Genomic DNA, 22261 nt, shown 5'->3' with positions numbered 1-22261 from the left:
CGTCGCCTGGGGGAGGGGACGGAAGCTGGAAAGAAGAGGGGTGCGGGGTTGGGGGAAAGGCTTTAATGGGGCTGGGGAGGGGACAGAGCAGGGATGGAAAGAGGTAGAGTGGGTGCGGAGCAGGGCCAGGAAGAGGCAGGATGGGGGTTTGGGGAAACGGGTGAAGTGGGGGCGGGGGCAGAGCAGAGCAGGAATGGGAAGAGGCAGAGCAGAGCGGGGCGAACTGGGGCCAGGTCAGTCACTGCTGCCAGTCCAGACCCCCTGGTTGTCCCCCAGGCCACCCTGGACCCCACATCTCCCAGAAGTGCAGAGCTCCCCAAAGTGTGGGGCCCAAGGTGGTTGACCAGGTCCATCCTATGGGTGGGATGGCTCTGAAAATATAAGCCCAAACATTGATGGAGTTGGGCCCACGTTCCTGAATATTGGTGGAGCACAGGCAGCACGGGCCCATATAACTCACCACCTATGTCTGAGGGTTGTGTTTCTCCAGGCTTTATGGAGATTTGGCGGGTTGGGTAGTGACAGCGCTGATGTGGCCTCCTCTGGTGCAGGGCTGGCTCCCTCCAGTATCACATCTCTCCCTCCTGCACTGGCCTGCTCAGAGCCTGGGCTGCCGAAGGGGTTTGTGGCAGGCATGTGGAGAAATGGCAGTTCTATTTGAGCTGGAGAAAAGGAGGAGCTATTCTGAGTCCCTCTTTCTGGTCCCGAGGGGAAGGTGTTAGGAGGAGCAGTTTCCCCCACCCTCAGGTGGAAAGTGGCTGCAGTTCGATGCTTGGGAACTACCAACGGAGCGCTAGGCTCTTAAAAAATTATTGGCCATTCAAATACCCTGCGTTTCACCCATTGGGAAAGCCTGACAGGACTGTTATCTCTTTAATATGAAGTGCCCGTGGCACAGCAGGAGACAGGGCTGATGGAAGGAGCAGCCTGTTAGCTGGAGGCGGGTGATCACAGCACTGGTATGTTGTCAGGGATTTCAGATAATGCCCTCAGACTAATTTAGCTGAGTTCTTTATCCCCTCTCGTGTGGAGCAATCCCTTAAGCAGGGCTGCGCTCAGCCCAAGTGTGGAGAAAAGTCCAGCCACGGAGAGCAGCCCACGTCAGCTGACAGTGCCCTTTGATGGTAGTGCTGAGCTGCTCTTGTCCCTGGTGTCAGTCAATGGGAGAGGAAAGAGGCAAGGAAGGGATGGGGGTCTCTTCTGCCACTGAGAGGGTAGCAAGTCTGCATCCCTCTGCAGACAGACTGGTGTTTGAATCTCTCTCTTCTCTGGCATCTTGAGTAAAGGGAACCTGCCAAGGAAATAGTAAGAATTGTGTTGTGCCCTTTTTGAGGCTTGGAGGAGACCTGGAAGCTTGTTAACTCTTTCCTGCTTGGGTTTTTCCCATCGAAGAAAAAGGAATGTAAAGTCTAGTCTTCCCTGGCAGCTTTGGAGGGTTTCTGGGGGGTTTATTGTGAGCTCTGGAGGCCATAATTGAAGAGATGGCAGTGTTAAATCTTCAACTCAAACTTCTCTTCTCTAAAATGCATGTTCATCACTGGAGTTTGGATGGAAGCAAAATAAACTAACAGCACGTCTAAAGAAAACCTTTTCCCTGCTGAACAACTCAGCTTCATCGTTAGACCTTGCAATGCCATTGTTTCATCAGCTTGTCAGTTGTCCATCATCTTCTAGCCTGAACAGGACCCAGAATTTTGGATGGAAATAACCCTTTGAAGGAACATACACACACAGACATTCCTCCAGAATGGAGTAAGAAAGGGCACAAACCCACTTTTTGCCCCTCTGCAGGTTGCTTTTAGCACACACATTCGACATTGAAGACTTCAACACCAGGGATGCTGTTATCCCAGAGTGCAGACTGAGCTGATGAAATACCTATGTAGTGTGCTGAGGATCTGCCAGGAAGAGCACATCTACAGTGCAAAGAAAAACCTGTGGCTCTGAGTCTGAGAGGACTTGGGCTTGTGGGGTTTGGGCTGCAGAGCTAAAAATAGCCGAGCAGATGTTCAGGGCTCTGAAACCTGGTGATGGCCCCTTAGTGAGAGCCACCAGGAGAGCTTACTGCAGCCCTCATGCCACTGTCTCCAGGCTGCGTCCCTTCCCTCAGTTACTGGCTTTTCTAAGGAAGTAACTCCAGATGCCCATACCCTATGTATTTCTGTCTTCCAGGTAGCTGAAAATTACTTCTACGTACCAGATCTGGGTCAGGTGCCTGAGATAGATGTGCCGTCCTACCTGCCAGACCTGCCTGGCATCGCTGCTGATCTCATGTACAGCGCAGACCTGGGGCCTGGCATTGCACCCTCGGCACCCAGCAGCACTATCCCAGAGCTACCCACCTTCAACACCGAGTCTGTGGAGAACTTCAGGCCAGGTATTTCAGCTCCCTTTGTTTGGGGCTCATCTAGGCGGTGGAGGGAAGGCCGCTAGGACAGGGCGGAGATGGATCAACGGGGAAGGGAGCTCTGAACAAATAAGTATTTACAGATGTAGACTTGCCCAGTGGCAGGCCCCAGAGGCAGGGATTGTGACTTCTCCCCAGCACTGACTTCTGCATGGACCCTAGTGAGGACCTGGAAGAATCCCTTGTTAGAGGCCCCAGCAGGATTAAAGCTGGAGGAGTCCTTGACTTTCTTGGCCAGCTTCATGTGCGTGGGCCAAATCTAGCGCCTTTCCCCCCACAGACAATGAGCGTGGCCCTGGCCTTTTGCTGCACGGCTTGTGGCAAAAAACGTCAGCCCCTCCCTCCTGCCCGGCTGGGAAGGACAGGAGCGTGTAAGCACTTGTATTTTGCTGGCAGCCGGTCAGCCTTGTGATGAGAAACTGGTAGTTAGTGCCACCCTGACTACATATGGCAAATGGGGGAAGAGCCCCCTGATGCCATGGGCTGGCTCTGGAGCCCTGCCCCCTGTCCCCCTCTATAACAGCAGGGCTAATCCGCACAAAGTGCTGAGGATTGTTAGTGGTGGTACTGTTGTGGGTGCGGGCTCTGAGCATCCGCGCACACTGGGGGGATAGTGTCTTAGCAGGTAACGTCCCTTGGTGACTCTTCACACTCCTCCCTTTAACATTTCAGGTCTTCAAGATGGTGTGCTAGTGCCCCCGCCCCCACCTCCGCCGCCTCCACCCCCTGTGATGCCAATTAGTGCTCCCCCACCCCCTCCTCTGCCCCAGCCTGCCTCCCTTTCCAAACAGCCAGCGAGGGAGGAGAGCAGCAGTGCAACGTTTGCAGGTAAGGACTGAGCTTTTGCTATGGCTTGTTAGTTGGCAGGATCTAGCCTAGCACCTTGGCCCTGCCCTTTTCCCTGGGCCCGCTTTTCCCATGGTAACCTCAAGACTTGGGCCAGCTTTTCCAATGGCTCTTCTCTCCTTACAAGCAATGATGAAAATTCAGTGGCATGCTGGCTGCTTCCTCCCCTGGTGCAGAATCCTTCAACTCTTCAGTCTGCAAACAGGACTGTTGCTGCGGCCCATTGACTTGAACAAACAGCCCCAGGAGAGCAGGCTGAGTAGACCTTGGTACCCAAGCATAGGCTGCAGAGAGACTAGATCTAATAGTGCAGTGGTTCTGAACCAGAGGTCTGGGGCCCACTGCGGGGCAGCGAACAGGTTTCAGGGGTCCACCAAGCAGGGCCAGCATGGTGAAGCCTGATCAACTTAGCTTCACAGGGTCCCCTGTGGAGTGGGGCCCAGGCAACTGCCGAGCTTACTACCCTCTAACGCTGGCCCTGGCTTTTAGATGCAGAAAACCAGTTTTTCGGCACAGAGGGGCCATGGAACTTTTATAGCATGGCGAGGTGGGGGTGGGGGCAGAAGAAAACAGGTTGAGAACCCTTGCAACAGTGGATGCTCACATGATCAATGGAGTGCACTGCATGCTGGGAGCTGTAGTCTCTGCTGTCCACACTTCTGTACTGAATGAGAGTGGACATGTGCTCCAATTTAAACTGAGTGTGGTCCTCTGGTTTCTTGCAAGCTACCAGTGCAGCCCTCTTTAGGCCCCCTGGCCTAAAAAAACAGCAGTGTGGAGTATAACAAACCGTTTGTGCAGTACTATAGCTGTTAAAAGCCCTATAACTTAATAGGACACTATGAAGATATGCACTCTTCTACTCTGTGTAACTAACAACTTCAGCTTAGTTAGAATGGAAATAACGGTCGTTCTCCTTTCCTTTTCCCTTGGTATTCTCTCCCCTTTCTGCATCTCTCCCCCCAGGGGTAATGGAAGCAAGATTAATCAGTTTTACTGTTCTGGATAGTATTGGTTTACTAGGGAATCTTCCATGAAGGTTCTTATGCATTAGCAAGATGCAGCTATGCTTTGGGTGCAAATACTTTCTACTCATCCTCACTTAATTTAATAGAATTGAATAGCTTAAAATCTTCATGGACCTTTCTATTGGCTTTAGTGTGATACAAACATTTGTCTCAAGAACTCTATCCCTTACAGTGCCCCTTTGATAAGGTCCGGGCTGTTTTCTCTTGGTCCCACAAGGAAGTAAATTTCTTAAACAGGAGCAATGCAAAAAAGCTGCCTCCAAACCCAGGGAAGCAGCAGTGTTTCTGCTTTCAGGCTATGAATTAGTTTGGGGTTACACTGCTCCTTCCTCTGGAGCATTTTGTACTGGCCACTGCTGGAGATGGGGGCCCCAGATTAGATGGATTGCTCTGATCCATTCTGACAATCCCTGTGTTGCTAACTGGGCAGGGCAGGGCTGGTCTTCCTGTAGAGCCAGTGGGTGTTGTTCCCCTGTAGGGCAGAGGGCTCTCTGGAGAACGGTGTGAGATGGTCAGTTTGGGATTAAGGGACAGAATATGAGGGTGCAGGGAAGGATTCTAGCTCAAAGCCCTTCATTTAGCAGCATCCTGCACAGCCCACAGTATTCACTGATTTATTTTAAAGGCTGCTCTGCATTCTATACACTGCATCATCTCCCGGCAACTTGGAAAGGGCAAGTGATGAGTTGCCAGAGCTCTTCACTCTCTCAGGTTTTATACCCAGGCATGTGGTTTAGGATTTAGATTTAGCTAAAGCAGCAGCACGTAGAATCCCTGCTGTTAATTTTTAATTGCTGAGACATCAGATGGTGTCGGTTCCTCTGGGCTGACTCCTTTCTGTATCCCTGCAGCTCCAGTCCAGGGGGCTCCAAAGGAAGTTGTGAATCCTTCAACTGGCCGGGCCACTCTCCTGGAGTCCATCCGCCAGGCTGGTGGCATTGGGAAGGCCAACCTCCGAAGCGTTAAGGAGAGAAAGCTGGAGAAGAAGAAGCAGAAGGAGCAAGAAAAAGGTGCCCAGAGCGCTGTCATCCTCACTCCCCCACCCCCAGCTAGATATGCTTAGGTACCCACATGAAAGGGTCCCATAAACACCTGAGAGGCAAAGCAAACACTGCACAGAAGCCTTGGAGCAGAGGGATTTCATCTCACCTCATGTTACAGTTTGGAATGTTTGGCTGAACTCGATAGCCCCTAGGTGCCAGAAATGCATTAGCGCTCTGCACTGGGAATTCTCCTCTCTCGAGGGTGGAGATGAACATGTTTCATGTGAACTTGTATCGCTGGAAGCATTTCAAAGATAGCTCAGGGCAGGCTGCCTCTGGAGAGGAAATTGTGCCATTGGAAGTCCTGGGGCACGGTTGGGCTGTTTTTAGTAGACTGGTTAACTCCAGTTCATTTAAACTGGCTGACACCAACCTTTTCCCAACCTTTTCCTTCCTCCGAGCTGCTGTAGGAAGCTGACACGTTTCCCAGGCAGGCCTTCAGTGCTGTGATCTGAAGCCCATCCATAAGGGGGAAGGGTAAATGTGGTACAAGGATGGAAGGGGTCAATTTATTTATTTAATCTCCAAGTGAGGGTCCCAACACAATCTGTGCCAAGGCAGCTCCGTCCTAGCCTTCAGCATATCCTGTTAGTCAACCCTGAACTCCCAGGCAGTTGTGCCAATACAGCTACCCTGCAGGGTCAGTGTGTCACGTCAAATAGGGTAGGACATACCCTGTCCTCCTGTTGTGTCCTGACCACGTGTTGAGCTGGTCCCCAGTTAATAACTAGCCATTAGTACAAGTCTGGACCTTGTGAGCAAGGCATTTGGTCTGTCACCTGATTTGTGGGGCTTTACTTTTTCAGTGATAACCACAGCACAGGGTGGAGACTTGATGTCCGACCTCTTCAACAAGCTGCTCCTGAGGCGCAAAGGTACTGTGCCATGGGGGGGTTGCTCCTTTCCTGTATCGTGACATGAAGAGGGGCAGGTTCCCTTGCCTCACTGCTGCAGCTTCCAGGAATTAGAAAGAAGCAGCTTTTGGCCAGCCTGGCATGCCATTTTGCTGAATGCTTCGATGCTGCTGGGGAGGTACACGATGCCCTTATGGACCAGCCAGGGCAATCCCCTTGCAGAGCAGGAAGAACTTATTTGTATACCAATGCTTCCGATGGCAGAGTGTCACTGCAGTGAATCCAGACCGGGGGTGCTGCTGTGAGGCATGCTGTAGTGGGGAGAGGCTTAGCTGCCTTCAGTGCCTAAGCTTTACTTGGCATCCCCAAGGCAGAAACCTGGGCACTGGCTGAGATAGCATGATTTGTATGTTTTTAATACTCGAAAGGAAAGCTCCCGTCTCTGCACTCTGTGTGTGTGTGTGTCTCTCTCTCTCTCTCTCTCTCTCACTGCACATGCTGGGCAAAGGCTCAGCATATCCAGAGCGCCTCAGAGGGTGGAAGCATTTTGAATTTGCCTATTCTCTAAGGGTTAGGGCCTCCCCACTGCTGTTGAGGCTTTTTAGCCATAGCCAAATGACAAAGCCCTCTGTGGGTACCAGGCAGCCACCTCTGCCCCTGCCCTGCTTCAGCCAGAGGCTGCCTCCTCCCCTCCTCGCAGAGTCAGCTGATTCTCGTTCTTGCCCTCCCTTGTTCTGCCAGCTAGAAATGCTGACCTGGCACTTTAGCTAATGAACCCTTTCCCAGCAGCATTGGAGGTGAGATTGTGTGTGCCTGAATCACTCCGCTGATGAGGCAGGATTTCACACACATGCAGGGCTAGCTGCTGCCTTCCTCATCCTCCCTCATGTCAACTCACCTCTCAATTCTAGTGCCTAGGCCTCACTCACTCACCTGCTTTTCCTCCCCTAGGCATTTCAGGCAAGGGGCCTGCAGCTGCAGGAAGTGCTGATGCTCCCAGTGCACCTGCTGGTGCCTTTGCCCGCATGTCGGACTCAATCCCACCCCTGCCAGCCCCACAACAACCCCTGGGGGACGAGGAGGAAGACGACTGGGAATCGTAAATGCTATCATGCCGCAGGCCTGAGATTGGTTTCCTCTTGGCCAACTGGGAACCCAGTCCAGCTGAGCTCAGCACCTCAGAAATGGACCAGCTCTTGGAAATAACTGCTGGTGAGAGGGCACAGGCCTGGCAGAGGAACCCCATCACTTTCTCTTAGCGCCTGCTGTTCCTGCTGTTAAGTATAGTTATCAATGAACATTACTTCTGCTCTGTTTACTTCCCCTCCCCGACAAATAGTGCATTTAATTTCAAATGCTGCTGTTCCTGCTCACTCAATAAATCCTGCTGTAGCTGGAGGGCAACTCATGCTCATGGAGGATCAGAACTAGCATCTCTACTGTGTGTGATCAAGCACAGCTGCACGGGCAGCTCTAACAGCCTTCTCCTCAGCCAGCTGCATCCTGGGCCTTACCTGTTTGGATTCTCCGGTGCGGGAATTCTTGAAATGGGTGATAGGATAGAAGGGGATTGGTCCAGCGCTGCCTCACAGTCTCCCTCATATGAAAACAGCTGTAGGAGAACCATGGAACTTCTGTTGTTGGGTATGAATGCCTTCTACAACGGCTGTAGTGCTCCCTTAGTGAGTTACAAGTACCCAGCAGACTTCTCTAGCCCACTCCAGTCTACAAGTGGAGTGCTCTTAATTAACACATTCAAGGAGGAGAGGCCCAGCTGTCCACCATTAGTCTCTCTGGTAGAGCTAGGGAACAGCAGGCATTTTGCAGAGGGGTACTGTGTGTGAGACAAACGTAAGCCCTAAAACTGCTGTACACCTACCTCTACTGCACACTTTGAAAGCTTCTACCTACAACTTCTACTCTGTCAAAGAGGTGATGGGCAGAGGGGTGAACTACGCAACTACAGTACAGTCTAGTCATAGACACTTGTCCCACTTAAGCAAATTAACAAGTTGATGTTTTATTTAGGTAGAAAGGAGATGTCCTTTAGCACCTCCTTGTAGTGTTTGTGTTCAAGTCAGAGCTCTGTTTAGATGGGCTAGGCTCTGCAGGGACTGGTACCATTCAGGTGCAGCAGAATGGAGACTTATCCAGGTATGTGTAGACGCATGCAGGGAAAGGTGTTAGCCAAGGCCCATGCCTAGAGCACATCAGTTAATGGTTTGCCTGAATTACCAGATGGCAAAACGTAATCATAGCTGATTGGGGGGGGGGGAGGGAATCCTGGGTAGGGCAGCAGTCGGCCCCAGCATGCAAGCGTGTGCTTGGGGTGGCATGCCGCAGGGTGCGCTCTGCTGGTCACCAGGAGGTGGCAGGTAGCCAGCCTTTGGCAAACGCCTGTGGAGGGTCTGCTGTCCCGTGCTCTGGTGGACCTCCTGAAGCTGTGGGACCAGCGACCCTCTGCAGGCACGCCTGCGGAGGTCCACTAGAGCTGTGGGACCGGCAACGTGCAGAGCACCTGCCCCGCCCCCCGCCCCCACAGCATGCCACTGTGCTTGGGGTGGCAAAATGTCTAGAGCAGCCCACTACCCTGCAAAGCTGAAATATCCAAAAGCCAGGAATGAATGTAGCACCCTTTATAAGAAAGGGAGAGGGTGTTTTTAAAGGGATTTACACTAAACTATGCTGAGCCCCAGGAAAAGGCAGCAGTAAAGCTGAACACCTGGAGGTGACACATGCAGACAGGTGTGTAATCATCAAAAGGAAGTGAAAAATGCCGGATGGTTTTATGTCTAGGTCAGTAAAGTGGAGTAACAGACTTACTTCCCCCCCTGCTGGAATAGTGACACAGGCCTTGGGCTGCGCAGCAGCTTAACATTCTTGGTCCCCATTAGCAGAAAGGCCAGGAGGGAGGTGAGTGGTGGTAGCCTCAACTGGAGAATGCTTACACAGCGTTGATGAGGAAATAAAGGCCTGGAGTTGGGGTGGGTAAATACACACACAAGTCACCCAGCTGGGATGGATTCAGCCCCCAACAACTGAAGCCTCATGCTCTCCCAGCACTTTTGCCATGGCAGGAAAAAGCCTCCAAAGTTTCCTGTATGCTCCCTAAATATTCTTGCCCTCTGCAAAGGGAAAGCAAGTCCAGCCCATCCCTCCAGCTAGCAGTACTGCCATCCCCCAGCTCTGGTAAAGCACAGATTATTAACACAATGCCAGTAGTCAGAGATGTAACTTCAGGCAGGGCTAAGCTAAGAGTTGAAAATGCCTCAGAAGTTGAGGCAGCCCAAGGCATTTGCCCTTCCTGAATTAGCTGATCTATGGCGCACAGGCTAGGAATTTTAGCGAAGGGGATAGAAATCTAGTCTCTAGGTTCGAGAGAGCTTTTTGGTGTTGTACTGCTCCCATGGAGGCCCTGAGAAGCTCTAGTCCCCCATGCCCTACTAGAAAGAAAAAGCAACAGCTGCCATGGAACATTAGCCTGATTTTTTAATACTTCATTCTAGCCTGAGCAACTGCCCCAAGAGGGCAAATACTAATACCCAAGGCTGGGAAACAGAACAAAGGGGGAGGAGTAACACAAACCCAGTCTGAGTGGGGTTCAGATGCACTAGCTGAGGGTGCTTCCCCCCACAACACACACACACCCACCGAGCTAGGGTACTTTCCACTGTCCCCCAGCTCAGATGCGATATAATCAGTCATGGTCCAGTAGCCACATAGGCAAGAATAGCTTTGGTCAATAATTTTCAGCTTCTGTTGCAGGGACAGCAATTGCAGGAGGCTCCATTTTGAGCTGATACAGCCACTCAGCACCCCTGTACCCATTCATCACCACAATGCTCTTCCATCTCCCTCAGGAAGCTTCTGACCCATAACATGACTTCTTCTCATGGTGAAACTAGGAAGAGAGGAAATCACATGATATTGTTCAGTCCTAGCCCCAGCACTCTAGTATCCAGAGGGGTCAGGCCTGTGAGCAGGGGGAAGAGGGCATGAAGGTATTGCTGGGGGGTAGTTACAGGACATACAGGGGGTGGAGTTGATGGGTGCATAAGGGGAAGTGAGAGATAGATAGTGAATGCTCAGAACAGCTGGCTACTGGTTGGTGCATGAAATAGTACTGACCTTCCTTAATGCTGCAAATGCTAGTCCAAAGGTAGGTTTGATCTCTGTTCTTTCCTTGATCCACTGGGGTAATTTGTTGAAGACCGAGGGGCGTGCATACCTGTGATCTACCAGCAGGATGCTAGCAAAGTCCTTCTGATGGCGAATCGCTCGCCCTGCACAGATCACCATAAAGGGAAACTTCAGTTTTGTCACTTTGCATCCCCCTAGCCCCTATCCTTACATGCCCAAGATTATCAGCAGATCCACTCTAGATACAGGCCTCCACCAGGCTGCTAGCCAATAGCTTGAACACAAACAATCAGGTAACTGGTGGATCTCCTGTCACCCACGTTGCATGTGCCATGAAAATTCTTCCCTCTCCCTATGCTGCTCCCCACCAATCCCACTCTGCCACAACCCTAGCTACCGTGAACTGCTCTCCATACTCTGCCCATCCCACCCCATGAAAGATGAAGTCGTACCTATTGACTGGTTTACTGCTTTCATGCATAGATTTTCAATCAGCATTTTGCTAGGCGGCTGGCCCGCAGTTCTTGGCTAAAGGAGAGAAATAAGACTGTCTACACAAAGCAGCTTTTAGTGCCAGGGCTGTGTTGCTACAGCCGTGTCGCTAAGAAGTGTGCAGTGTAGCTGCTGTTTGTCAGCTCTCCTGCCAACAAAAAACTTCCACCCCTAACCAGTGGCATTAGCGTTGTCAGCAGGAGAGCACTCCTCCTAACAAAGACCTATTCAGGCTGCTGCATGTCGTCAGCAAAACTTGTGTGTCTCAGGAGGTGTGTGTTTTTTTAACACCAAGTTTTGTTGTTCAGTTGCCAGTGTAGACACAGCCTGAGTAAAAGGCATATGCAGTTCAGAGTAGGAATTAAAGCTCTTCCCAGGTTCTAGTGCGTGACTGAAGTGTGATCAAGCTCCTCAGACAGGACAATCAAACTAACCAGCTCCAGGACATCTGAAGGAGGAAGGTAGCTTCAATGCCAACCCCCAGGGCTTCAAAGCTGCATGGAACAGGGGCTGTGGCAGGCAATGAGCAGGAGTCACGGTGTTAGGAAGAGGCGCAGGACCCTGGAATGCAGTTCTCCGCGCAGTATTGCTCTGGTAGCCTCTCTTGGGCCAAGTGCCCCTTTGGAACTCAGCAGGGTCATTCCTGCAGATCGCTGCCTGGTCCCAGCCCTGTTGAGCCCATTTCCTACTCCCAAAGCCACTCAAGGAGATCTCTCTGCCCAGCGTGACTGACCCAGACACTGCAACCATGGGCAGAGGCACAGGAAGAGCCAGGTCTTTAGAGGGAATTGAACCCTGAAAGGACAGTAAGTGAAGCAGCTGAAATAGGCGCTGGGGTGCTTCCTCCTACCATTGTTTTGTCACGATAGGCCATTTTCTCCTGGAGTTCTGGGGACTTGATGTTGGGGTAAGGCATGCCCACCATGATGACACACCTGGAAATGGAAGGAGGGGGACACACACAAGCATTGTTAGTGCCCGCTCATATTTCCATACCCTCTGATCCCAAACAAACTGAGAGGGACACTATACTGGAGGGGGTTACCACTGCAACGCAGTCAACTCTGATGTGGAAGCAACAACACAGCCCAGCCGTATGTGACGGGAATACTGAACTGAAAACTGCCAGGGGAATTCGGGGAGCCAGAGGGGGGATTTATCCCACCCCAACATTGTCTTGTGAAAAGCACTTCAGGCTAATTCATGACCACGGAGTGGTTGGGTGTCTGCTGTGTCTGAAAGGCCCCTTCAGCTCACAGTGCTTCCTGACACCACGCCGGGCACACTGCTTTCAGCCCTGACTCAATCACACTACCCCCACTTCCTGCACCCCGGGGGTTTACTTGCAGGTCTCCCACCCACGTCCTGACCAGCCTCCCCTCTAGCCTAGGAGAACCAGCAGCCACATTAGCAGAGAGCTGTGTTCAGATACCACCTTAGGAGATGAGCAGCAAACCAGATATTTCTTACCTTCCCAGGTCATCAGAGAAATTGATTCCTTCACTCATTTTCCCTCCAACCACAGAAAAGAGCAGGGCCCCTGTCACATGGCCGCCCACCTGGCTGCAGCGCTGCACAAAAGAACCCCCAATGACTCAGGAGACACTGGAGCTGTGGAAACTTCTGTGCATTGGCAGCACAGAGACCTGTCTACATTGGCCAGAGCAATTAACCACCCACATCACCTGCTTTAGAAACACTCTCTTGCATTATGGAGTATTGAACGTCCAGCAATCTGCCAACGCTGCTTACCTTTATGCACTTGGCGTACTCTGCCAGCACTTGCTCCACCTGGTTTGCTTTCCTGGGCTCCTGAAATATCTGTCAGAGGCACAAAGCATAAGTTGCAGCAGGAAGATGCAAATAGATTTAATGGTGCCATTCCAAAAATAACACAGAGGAGGGCCTAGAGGCATGTTACCATTGATCTCTAACTGATGTTCAACTATGCCCCCTGGCTAAGCAATGCAGACACATCCTAATGGTACCCTGCTCAGCACCTGTGGACCTAGCAAATCCAGAGTAGCAGCAGTGATGGCCATTAGTGACTTTGGAGACATGTCCAGTTATTGAGATGTTAACCAGGGTTTTTTCTTCATGGGTCCGTGCTCCCAGATCTCTACTGTTCGAAGAGTGGAAAGAAACATCCATGTAAGAGGCCAAGATCTGGGAATTCAGGTGTAGCAAGAGGGTAACAAAGCTGGAAGAGATCTCCAGAACTAGTATGATCATTTATAGACGAGTAGCACTCAGGTGTGACTAGAGCCCATGTGTGCTGATGTGCTGTTCAAACAAGGTAAGAAACAGTCCCCGCCCACAGGAGATTAGAACTGAAATAGGGTAGGAGGGGAAGCAGAGTTAGGTGAGGTTATTGCCAATTCAGCTCCTGAGGAGCAGTACAGGTCTGTTTCTCACAATACAGCCTCCTGAGCATTGTTCAGTCCAGTTTTAAATTGCACAAGCAGGAAAGCTTTTGGAGGGCTTGTTATCAGAGTTCACTGTTCAGAAAGGTTTCCTGATATTCAGCCACTTTTCTTCTGTTCAATTTCATTCTATTACTCCTGGTTATACACCCTTTGTACCATGCCAAAACACTGAACCTTGAGATGTAGGCAAGTATTATCCCATTTTACAGAAGCGGCAGACAGATTAAGTGACTTAACCAAGATTACATAGTGACTCTGTGCCACAGTCAAGAACAGAACACAGATTTCTTGATCCTCAGTCTTGTGCGTTAACCAGAAACCAATTCATCCTCCCAGTAGACCCCAGTGAGCTGAAAGCTTGTGTGTAACTGACAGCATAGAGCTGAGTCTTAGGGCTTGTCTTTGCTACTGGGGTAAGTCAACCTGCATTTTGCTACTCCAGCTACGTGAATAACGTAGCTGGAGTCAACATAGCTTAGATCAACTTACCCCGGTGTCTTCACAGCGCTGCATTGACAGGAGATGCTCTCCGGTCGACTTCCCTTACTCTTCTCGGAGAGGTGGAATACCGGGGTCGAGCGGAGAGCGCTCTGCCGCCGATTTAGCAGGTCTTCACTAGAGTGAAGACAAGCCCATAGTCAATCACACTATTCCCTGGACAGGGGATGTGCAGCCTAGTCCGGGGAAAGCAAATCCCCTGTAAGAACTTAATAACCTGCCCCTTACAGCAAGGGAATCAGAGAGCACTGTAGGCTGACTAATGCAGATGAAGACAGTCTCTGCATTTACAGGAGCCATGTAACAACCTTTATCTAATTTAGATCCCAGCTCAGCCATCAGCAGCGTGGGAAGTTTCATTTATTCATTACTGGAGGGACTGGCTAGATAAACATCCTCTCTGCTCTGCTGTGCAGGATATAAGAACAATTTGGGGAGAGAGAGAGAGAGACAAGGCCTGTAATGTGCAGATAATTGTTGGCCTTTTGAAACCTCTGTTTAAAGTACCAACCACCCTCAGTTACACAATTACCTTCTTCTTAGTTGCCAAGCGGGTGAGCAGCCCCGTCCCCTCCCAGTGCGTGTACACCTGCTTCTCGTACTCATAGGAGGGAAAGAAGCACACCACGCCCCCAGGGACAACATTGCACAGGTTACCCAGGATTCGGCCCATCTCATCCATCTGTAAGAGGAGAAAGACTGGTGTTTGCTGGGGCTTACCATGGCACTGCCATGGCCTAATCTCCTGCCCTGTCCCTGACCCAGAGGACAGATGCCTCCCACTGACAAGTCTTAGGACACTTGTGTAGCCACTTCCATGTAGAGAAATCAGTGCAGTGCTAGTTCACCAACAGTTGTCTAGGGGCACTGGCTGGCTCCCGGGCCTGGGAACAAACATGCTCCCTTTCACTCCTTGGTCTCCCCATCTTAAGCCGCAGTCCTGAGTCACTGTAAAGCAATGGCTGTTCTGTGCATCTGTCCATTTCCCAGGGAACAGGTGTCCGCTTCACACACCCAGAATGATGGTGAGAGCTCATTGGCAGCTCTGTTAGCAGGTTGAGCTAAGGATTGAATGGGCCAGAGAACTGATGTCTCACTCCTAGGGGCCCCTCAAAGGCAAAGGAGGATGGGGAAGCTTTCGCTTCACACTCCAGGCCTGTCAAGTCAGCTTTCACTAGCACTAAACTCACTTAAAATGGCTTAACAAAAACAGACCACCCCCAGTATGCCCACCCTGAACCCCCCACAACTGGACCACTCCCCTGCCAATGTGCACACCCCTCTGGACTTATTTTTCCCACCTTAGAGCTCCCCAGAATCCCCCACTCTGCACACAAAACGTCCCCTTGAACCATCAGACCGCATAGCTTAAGAATGAAATAGCTGTGCTGACCATCTGAGGCAGGTCTCTCTTCTGATAGGTGAACTCTAGCTGCTGGTTCGATGGACCACTGCAGAGGATTATGGGTAAAATGTTGTCTGGCGGAATCACATGACCTGATGACAAACAAGTAGACGGAATAAAAGCCACAGATGTTCAAGCAAAGCAAGCTAATAGTGCAAGGCCCCTGGGAGTAGGTCACATGCACGTAGCAGCACAGGTACACATTAATTTCCCTTGGTCTAGGGGACTGCAGGCAGCTTTAGCACAAGCCCGTCAATGCCTTTTCATGGATCACACCAGCCGTAACCTGGTTCAAATCATTCCCTGCCCATTCTCTCTGGGGCAGAGGAATACAGTACACACCGGCAGCCAGAGGTGAAAGGGAACTCAGTTGCCCTCTGCTGCTGGGATTTCCAGGCAGGATGTCTGGTCACTAGAAGGAGCTGGCAAACAAACAAGTCAAGGGCACCTGCCTGAACTCCCATACAGCCGAACTAGGGGTCCAGCTACAGACAGAGCATGTGACCAGCTCCCCGCCACCGACACTCACCACAGGAGAACTCCACCACCCTGTCAGCACCGATGGCACACGACAGCAACTGCTCTCGGAAATCAGACACCTACAAACCAGGAGCCAAGAAGAATCAGCAAAGCCCAAGTGCTCTCATCAGGAGGTAGGGAAGGGCTGCAGTCAGCACACAGCACAGGGGTGGGAGGACCAGACGCAAAGATGGAGGAGGAGGAGTCAGGCCAATGGTTTGGGGAAAAGGACAGAGGGAAGAGATGTGCTGGGTACTTTGTGCAGGTGTGGGACCCCGAAACACAAGGGCTCACAGAGGGATGAACGGGTGCAGAAATACTGTAGGTGCAGCTCTGGCCTCAAACCAGAGCTGTACCCAGGGGGCCGGGCTTGATTGGCAGGTAAATTCTGCAATTCAACAGCAGCACAGCTGCACCATCCCACGCTGCAATTAAAGTTTCTTCAAGTCCTTGGGTAGGTCCCTCTGCAGGGCAGGGGGAACCATTTGTTTCTAGTCAGGAAAGCAGAGACCCCACAAAGCATGGGCTGAAGCAGCAGCCAGCCACTTCCACGGCTTCCTATGGCCAGTGCTAGTAAGCGCAGAGCAGGAGCGCCACCCTGTGGTCCGATAGTCTCATCCTACCAGCACAATGCTCTTTTTAGACAGAGCCATCCACAGCGTATATTGTGAGCGAGGCATTCGGCCCAGCTTTCCAAGCTTGGGTCTGCCTCTTTGATCAGGGACCAACTCCTAGTACCATAGCATACCTCGTCCACTCCCCTGCCTTGCCATTAACGGGCAACAGACTGAGTACCTTCCCTGGGGCTGGCTAGTTACGGCGGGGGAGGAGGATCCAGACAGCAGGATACGACCCAGTCTCCATGTGTTACCCTTGCAGTGCTCTGGGGCATGTCTTGCAGGGTAACCATGGCAACTGGGTCTCTCGCAGGGAAGCCCATCAGCCCTCCCACGAGCCAGGCTCATGCCAAGAGCAGAACTGTGGGTGGCTGGGTTGTGACTTTCCCAGAGGGATACCATAGGAGAATCACTATTTTACTAGACATAGAGCCAGCACCCTCCCTCCCTTTATTAGTCTACACAACAACTAAACGACCTTCCAGTCACTGCAGGCAGCACACACTAAGTGAGGGACCCTTGGGGTATGTCTATGCTGCAGTTAGACACCCGTGGCTCAGGCTGCAGGGCTGTTCTATTGCAGTGTAGATTATGGGGCCCAGGCTGCAGCCTGAACTCTGGGACCCTCCCATCTCATGAGCCCCAGCCTGAGCCTGAACATCTACACTGCAACTGAACAGCCTCTTAGCCCAGGGCCCACAAGCCTGAGTCAGTTGCAGTGTAGACTTTCCCCTAGTCTTTAGTCCCACGTCCCTCCACATGGCTTTACCCACAGAGAGCTGCAGCATGGGAACCACTCCCTCTTCTCTGTGTGAGTGGCTTACACTCACCCAGTGGAAACGACTGAGCTTCGGTAAAATTAAAAGAGGAAAGTGGAATATCTGGCATGAGCAGTGATCTAACAGAACCGCTCTGCCCCCCTCCTGCAGGTGCACACCAGGAAGGAAGCAGGCAAGTGCTGTCACTCTGAGGTATGCACACCTACAAACCATGGGAAGAAGGGCTAGACAGAAAAGCCTAACATGGATGGGTCGTGCACACCACTGTGGCACTACTGAAATTCCGATTTTTCTGGAAGGTTCCTCTGGCAAGATCAGCACTATAAGGTCGGTCAGAGGATTTCTATCCAGTGCTAGTTTTGAGCTGCACTCAGCCTGAGGGACTGGATCAGACCACATAACTCAAAGGGCAATCAGATATCTTGAAGGCTGGGAGACTTGGCCCAGGGCATCCCCCCTTTGTGCAATGTTAAGGCACAGCCAGGCATTCAGACAGGATGAGATGTCTAATGCAGAGATCACTCCGAGGAGTTACGATGTTTGAAAGCGTTCGGGTGAGTATCCTCCCAGGTGGGAGGCACAGCAAAGGGGGTATTAGCACACCCATTCCTAGCAGTTCAAATGGACAGCGTGTCAGGGAGACTGGGTCCTGCAACGCTTGTACCGTCAGGAATTGTTAATCCTGTAGCTACCTCACGGGAAATGGCGCAGTGGGACAGAGGAGGGTCTTGCTTGGTGCCTACAGTGCTTTTCTTTTGCTGCTGAGCAGAGCAATAAATGAAGCACGGGCACAGCACAAAGTCCCCAAGCCTCACGCTAATACGCAAAGAGACTGTCACCTTTTGCCTGCCACCAGGAGGATGGGAAAGCTGATTCCCAGCCTGATCACTGCAACGGGGGCAGCATGGAGAAATGTGCTAAAATGGGGTGGGAATACAGGGCTGTCGTTTTGCTTAATGGTTCATTGGTGTGTTTTAAAGCATCCCAGTTACAAGCAATATCCATCTCCTACTCCTGCCTGTGGATTGGCAGAAGGTGCCAGATAGGCCAGTTAGATCTTAAAGAAGCAACCTTGCTCCCTCACCGGCTGCATGGTGCCCCCTGCGATGATCGCAGCACGACATTCCTTCAGCACCTTCGCAAAATGGACAGCTGGATTCAGCAAGAGGAATTTGAGGCTGCTCTGAGCTACAGTGCCTGAGTAAAGAAGACAAACAGACACACACCCCTTAGTAGAACTGTAATAAGCCTCTTCTTCCAAATCTGGACCTTAGCGTCCAAAATCTGGGTGCTTAGCATGAACCTCCAAGCTTAATTACCAGCTTGGCTCTTATCTCGCTGCCACCAGACAGGAATTACAGCGCCTGCCTCGCTCTGGTCCCCCAGACTTTCCCTGGAGGGACCCCAAGACTCAGAAGCCCTGAGTCTCGCACCAAAGGGAAACAACCCTCCCCCTTGTCTCCTCTTATCATCCCCAGCTCCCTCCCGGGATTATCCTGCGCGATAGCTGTACTTAAACTCCTGAAGCAGACAAGAGAGCGCAATTACCTTTCCCCGAGAGCTAGCATTCAAACCTAGTCAAGCTAACACAAAGAGATTTTCCCCCCCTTCCTCCCTTACCTTAACAGTAGAAAAACTCAGCAGGTTTAAAAAAAGCTTTTATAACAAGAAAGAAACCAACAACAGATGCATCACTGCATTAGATGATAATACGAGGCTATTGCCTATTAGAAGATCATGATAAACAGTGATTTAAAAAGATATCCAATTTAAACCATTCCAGCAAACTCCACACATGTAAATACAAAACAAAACATATAACAGCCTATTGCTTTGCTACCTTTGTACTTACAACTGGGGAACTGAAGATGAGAAGATTACAGATAGAAAAAGAAAGCTCTTCCCTCATAGCCGAGAGAAAACAAAGAAAGAGAACAAAAAACAAAACCAGAAGTTCCCTCCCTCACTTTGAAAAATCCGGTTTCCTGATTGGTCCTCTGGTCAGGTGTTTGGTTCCCCTTGTTAACCCCTTTACAGGTAAAAGAAACATTAACCCTTAGCTAGCTATTTATGACAAGAACACACATGATTATCAGCAGACCACCTCGTGAGGGGAAATCCCACTTTCAAAGCAGGAGCAGAGTGCTGCAGGGCCCATCTAAATCATTTACACCTGGGGGGATTCTGCGCCAAAAAATTAAAAATTCTGTGCACAATATTTTAAAATTCTGTATATTTTGTGTTGTTTTGACAAATAATATCATCATACCAGTTTCAATTATTTTGGTAATTTATTTCAAAATACCTGTCAGCAAGTACATCTGTAACAATACAGACAACAAAAAAAATCCCCCCCAAGAGTAGAGAGTTAAAGAAACCCCGATGACAACCCAGTTCCTGTTTCTCTGCTCCCTCCCCCAGACACCTACACCTCATCCCTCACAGAGCCCAGCCGCAGGGCCTCCCCCCATCCCAGACACTCACACTCCATCCCGCGCTGAGCCTAGGCACAGAGCCTGCACAGCCCAGACCTGCTTCCCCCCCAAATCCCAGCCATTGGGCACCCCCTAGCCCAGACATCCACACTCACTACTCCTCAGAGCCCAGACAGAGAAACAGCCTGATGCTGGGTCCCAGGCTTCTGTGGAGTTTCCTGCACGCCACCTCCTTCCCTCAGGGAGTGCTGGGAACCGCAGCTGCCGGGAACCCTCTAACTCCCTCCCTGTCACCCCAGCAGTGTTTTCTATCTTCAGGCTGAGGAGCTGGGCTCTGCCGGGTCTAATGGCCCCTAGTGGTGGCAGGCAGCTTCTGCAGCCCATTTCTGCGAGGGAAAAAGGAAATTATGTGCAGAACATTAATTCTGTGCAAATTCTGCATTGCACAGTGACACAGAATTCCCACAGGAGTAATAGTTTGGATGGCCAGCTCCAGCATCAACTGGGTGACTCTGCCAAGGTTTCTCCGCCAAGGTTTCTCCTTGAGCTTCATGAGACCCCTACATAGACTGTTTGTCTCTGGGAATGAGGCCCTTCCAACAGAGGTCTCACATTACTGCTGGACCAGTCAGCTAGTACTAATTATTTATGTTGCTCCCAGGCCCCAATCCGGCAGGACCCCACGGTGCTAGGTGCTGTGTATACGATGCTGAGCACAGTAAGAGACAGCCATGTCTCTTACTATGCAATCTAAGGCTTATAATCTAATCATACTTAGAAATTTAAGTCTCCCATCAGTGAGGTATCTAGGTACTAGCCAGTGGCTTTAATGCTGCTTTGCTTGAGCCTCGTGAGTGCTCTTCACTCCAGTACCTTGCCGGTTGAGGATGACTCTCCCATCTTGGTTTGCACTGGTGAGAGCAGAGAGAAATCCTTCAATCTGCATCAGAGGAGATGCCATCTTGGGCTGGCCATCCTCAACCTCCACAGGATGGCACTGAATAGCAGCTGCAGGTCAAAAGAGAAAAGGAGGGGGGGAAATCACCCAATCAGAGCTTAGGTTCCATTCCCAGAGCAGTAAGAATGCAAGAGCTAAGGCCTGGTCTATACGTAAAATTTAGGTTGAAAAAGTGATGGCATTCAGGGATGTGCTAATCCCCACTTCTGAGTGCTGAAGCTATGGCAACCTAACCCCCAGTGCAGACACAGCTAGGTCGATAGAAGAATGCTTCCGTCAACCTAGCTACTGTTGGTTCAGAAGGTAGAGTTCTGAGAGAGACAGACAACCCCATCCATTGCCATACACTGCATCTACCCTCGGGGATTATGCTAATTTAGCCATGGTGCTAAGGAGGCCTAAGGTGTATACTATGGAACACCTGCCACTTCCCTGAGGAAAGGAACAAATCTTTCCAGATAAGTAGCACCCACTCTGGCAAACAGAATAGGTAGAGTAGGGAACTCAAATTTCACCTTCCTCATGGCCTACTCCTCCCCTGCTTCACTCGCTTCCCTAAGGCAGCCCATGTCTCCCTCCCCTGGAGACAGCTCTGAAGCCAAGTTCATCTCCCCCCTTGGCCCATGTAGATGCAAGCTCCACAGCCTCTTTACCCTGCATCTGAACTCACCTTTGTCTGGCCCCCGATGCAGGGTGAGAAGGAAGTTCTGCAGTCCAGCCATCTTCTGCTTTTCCTTGTTAGTCTTAACAACATTGGTGGCTCCATATCTCTCCACAAACCCAAAAAGCTGCCACATAAATAAAAAGCAGGATTTACAAAGGATACAAACGCACTGACAGCATGTCACATACAAAGGCCCTCACTGCATGTTATACGCCTGTTACAGAAGCCAGACACTGTGGCATGTCTCAGGGCTTCCCAACTTTTCTAGCCAGTGAGTGAGTGAGTGTCTTCCCTCCCTTGAACCAAAACAGCTAATGCTCGCCCCTTCCACACGATACAGCCTCTAGGGGTGGCATGTTTTACAGAATCCCAGAAAAGTCATACACTAGCTGCCATACACTATGAACAAATACCCACCGAAGCTGGGGACGTTTGCAGGGGCCATTTTGTAAATCAGAGGAACGCATAATGAGCATGCAGAGGAAAGCAAGAGGCTTAGAGCCATATGCTCAGCTGCTGTGCCCTTTCCCCTTTAAATGCCAGACTGCCCCTTGTCTTGAACTAGATGAAGCTGACTGTCCTGCCATGTTGGTTAAGGAGCAGTGGGGAAATACCTTCCTGCTGATCAGACTTTTTTCACAGTAACGTTGAACCTGTGGGAGGAAGACAGAGCACATGTTAATACTCAGAATCCTCTTTCCCATCCTACAGCACCTCCCGCTGGACTACTATCCCTTCCTCACCCCCCGTCCCAGTCTCTCCTCCAATAGCGATGCTGGGAGAGGAGTGCACAGTGTAATATTAATAGCCTAAATGTGCGCTATACTTAATTACAATTGGAGCTAAATGACTTACTAGGTTCCAGAATGTGTTCTTCAAGCCCAATGACCTAAGAGCTCCTTAGGGCCAGCTAGCAAAGGGCACACCCAACACACAGTCGTCAGAATATTTAGCCAAACTGTGTCTTGTAAGGTATTGTGATGGGCCGGATTAGGCTCTGCAACCCCCCGGAGGCCTCACGGCCCTGCTACACCCTAGCCCAGAAAAGGGCAGTGGAATCCTCCAAGCTGCCTAGAGCGGCGGTGTGGGACGCAGCCAACCACAGAAAGTCTGCAGGAAGCAGCCAATCCAGGCCCAGCAGGCCCATACA

At 51.0% G+C, this 22261-nt stretch overlaps 2 protein-coding genes across 6 annotated transcripts in view; one reads left to right on the top strand and one right to left on the bottom strand.

Annotated features, from left to right (window-relative positions):
* The window catches only part of WASHC1 (WASH complex subunit 1), a 79176-nt gene extending 71584 nt beyond the window's left edge, over positions 1–7592 (top strand). For all 3 annotated transcript variants that reach the window (XM_075069175.1, XM_032764062.2, XM_032764068.2), the window contains 5 exons: positions 2173–2377; positions 3080–3235; positions 5133–5291; positions 6131–6199; positions 7130–7592. In XM_075069175.1, the coding sequence (XP_074925276.1) occupies positions 2173–2377; positions 3080–3235; positions 5133–5291; positions 6131–6199; positions 7130–7281 (741 nt within the window). In that variant the 3' untranslated portion in view covers positions 7282–7592. The remainder of the gene's footprint in view (positions 1–2172; positions 2378–3079; positions 3236–5132; positions 5292–6130; positions 6200–7129) is intronic.
* The window catches only part of DDX11 (DEAD/H-box helicase 11), a 44678-nt gene continuing 22614 nt past the window's right edge, over positions 198–22261 (bottom strand). For 2 of the 3 annotated variants that reach the window (XM_032764023.1, XM_032764032.1), the window contains exons 15-27: positions 21726–21764; positions 21118–21235; positions 20363–20497; positions 18139–18251; positions 15669–15738; positions 15128–15231; positions 14267–14416; positions 12563–12631; positions 12281–12381; positions 11661–11745; positions 10771–10846; positions 10307–10461; positions 9650–10079 (exon numbers count right to left, since the gene is read on the bottom strand). In XM_032764023.1, coding sequence (XP_032619914.1) covers positions 10035–10079; positions 10307–10461; positions 10771–10846; positions 11661–11745; positions 12281–12381; positions 12563–12631; positions 14267–14416; positions 15128–15231; positions 15669–15738; positions 18139–18251; positions 20363–20497; positions 21118–21235; positions 21726–21764 — 1260 coding nt within the window. In that variant the 3' untranslated portion in view covers positions 9650–10034. Of the gene's footprint in view, positions 1292–9649; positions 10080–10306; positions 10462–10770; positions 10847–11660; positions 11746–12280; positions 12382–12562; positions 12632–14266; positions 14417–15127; positions 15232–15668; positions 15739–18138; positions 18252–20362; positions 20498–21117; positions 21236–21725; positions 21765–22261 lie in introns of those variants that run through there. The other variant, XM_075069167.1, reaches the window with a different exon arrangement.

The sequence above is a fragment of the Chelonoidis abingdonii genome, chromosome 1, assembly GCF_003597395.2.
Source record: "Chelonoidis abingdonii isolate Lonesome George chromosome 1, CheloAbing_2.0, whole genome shotgun sequence".
Lineage (NCBI taxonomy): Eukaryota > Metazoa > Chordata > Testudines > Testudinidae > Chelonoidis > Chelonoidis abingdonii.
The sequence above is the reverse complement of the archived record's forward strand: the minus strand, read 5'-3'. Positions and strand labels throughout refer to the sequence as shown.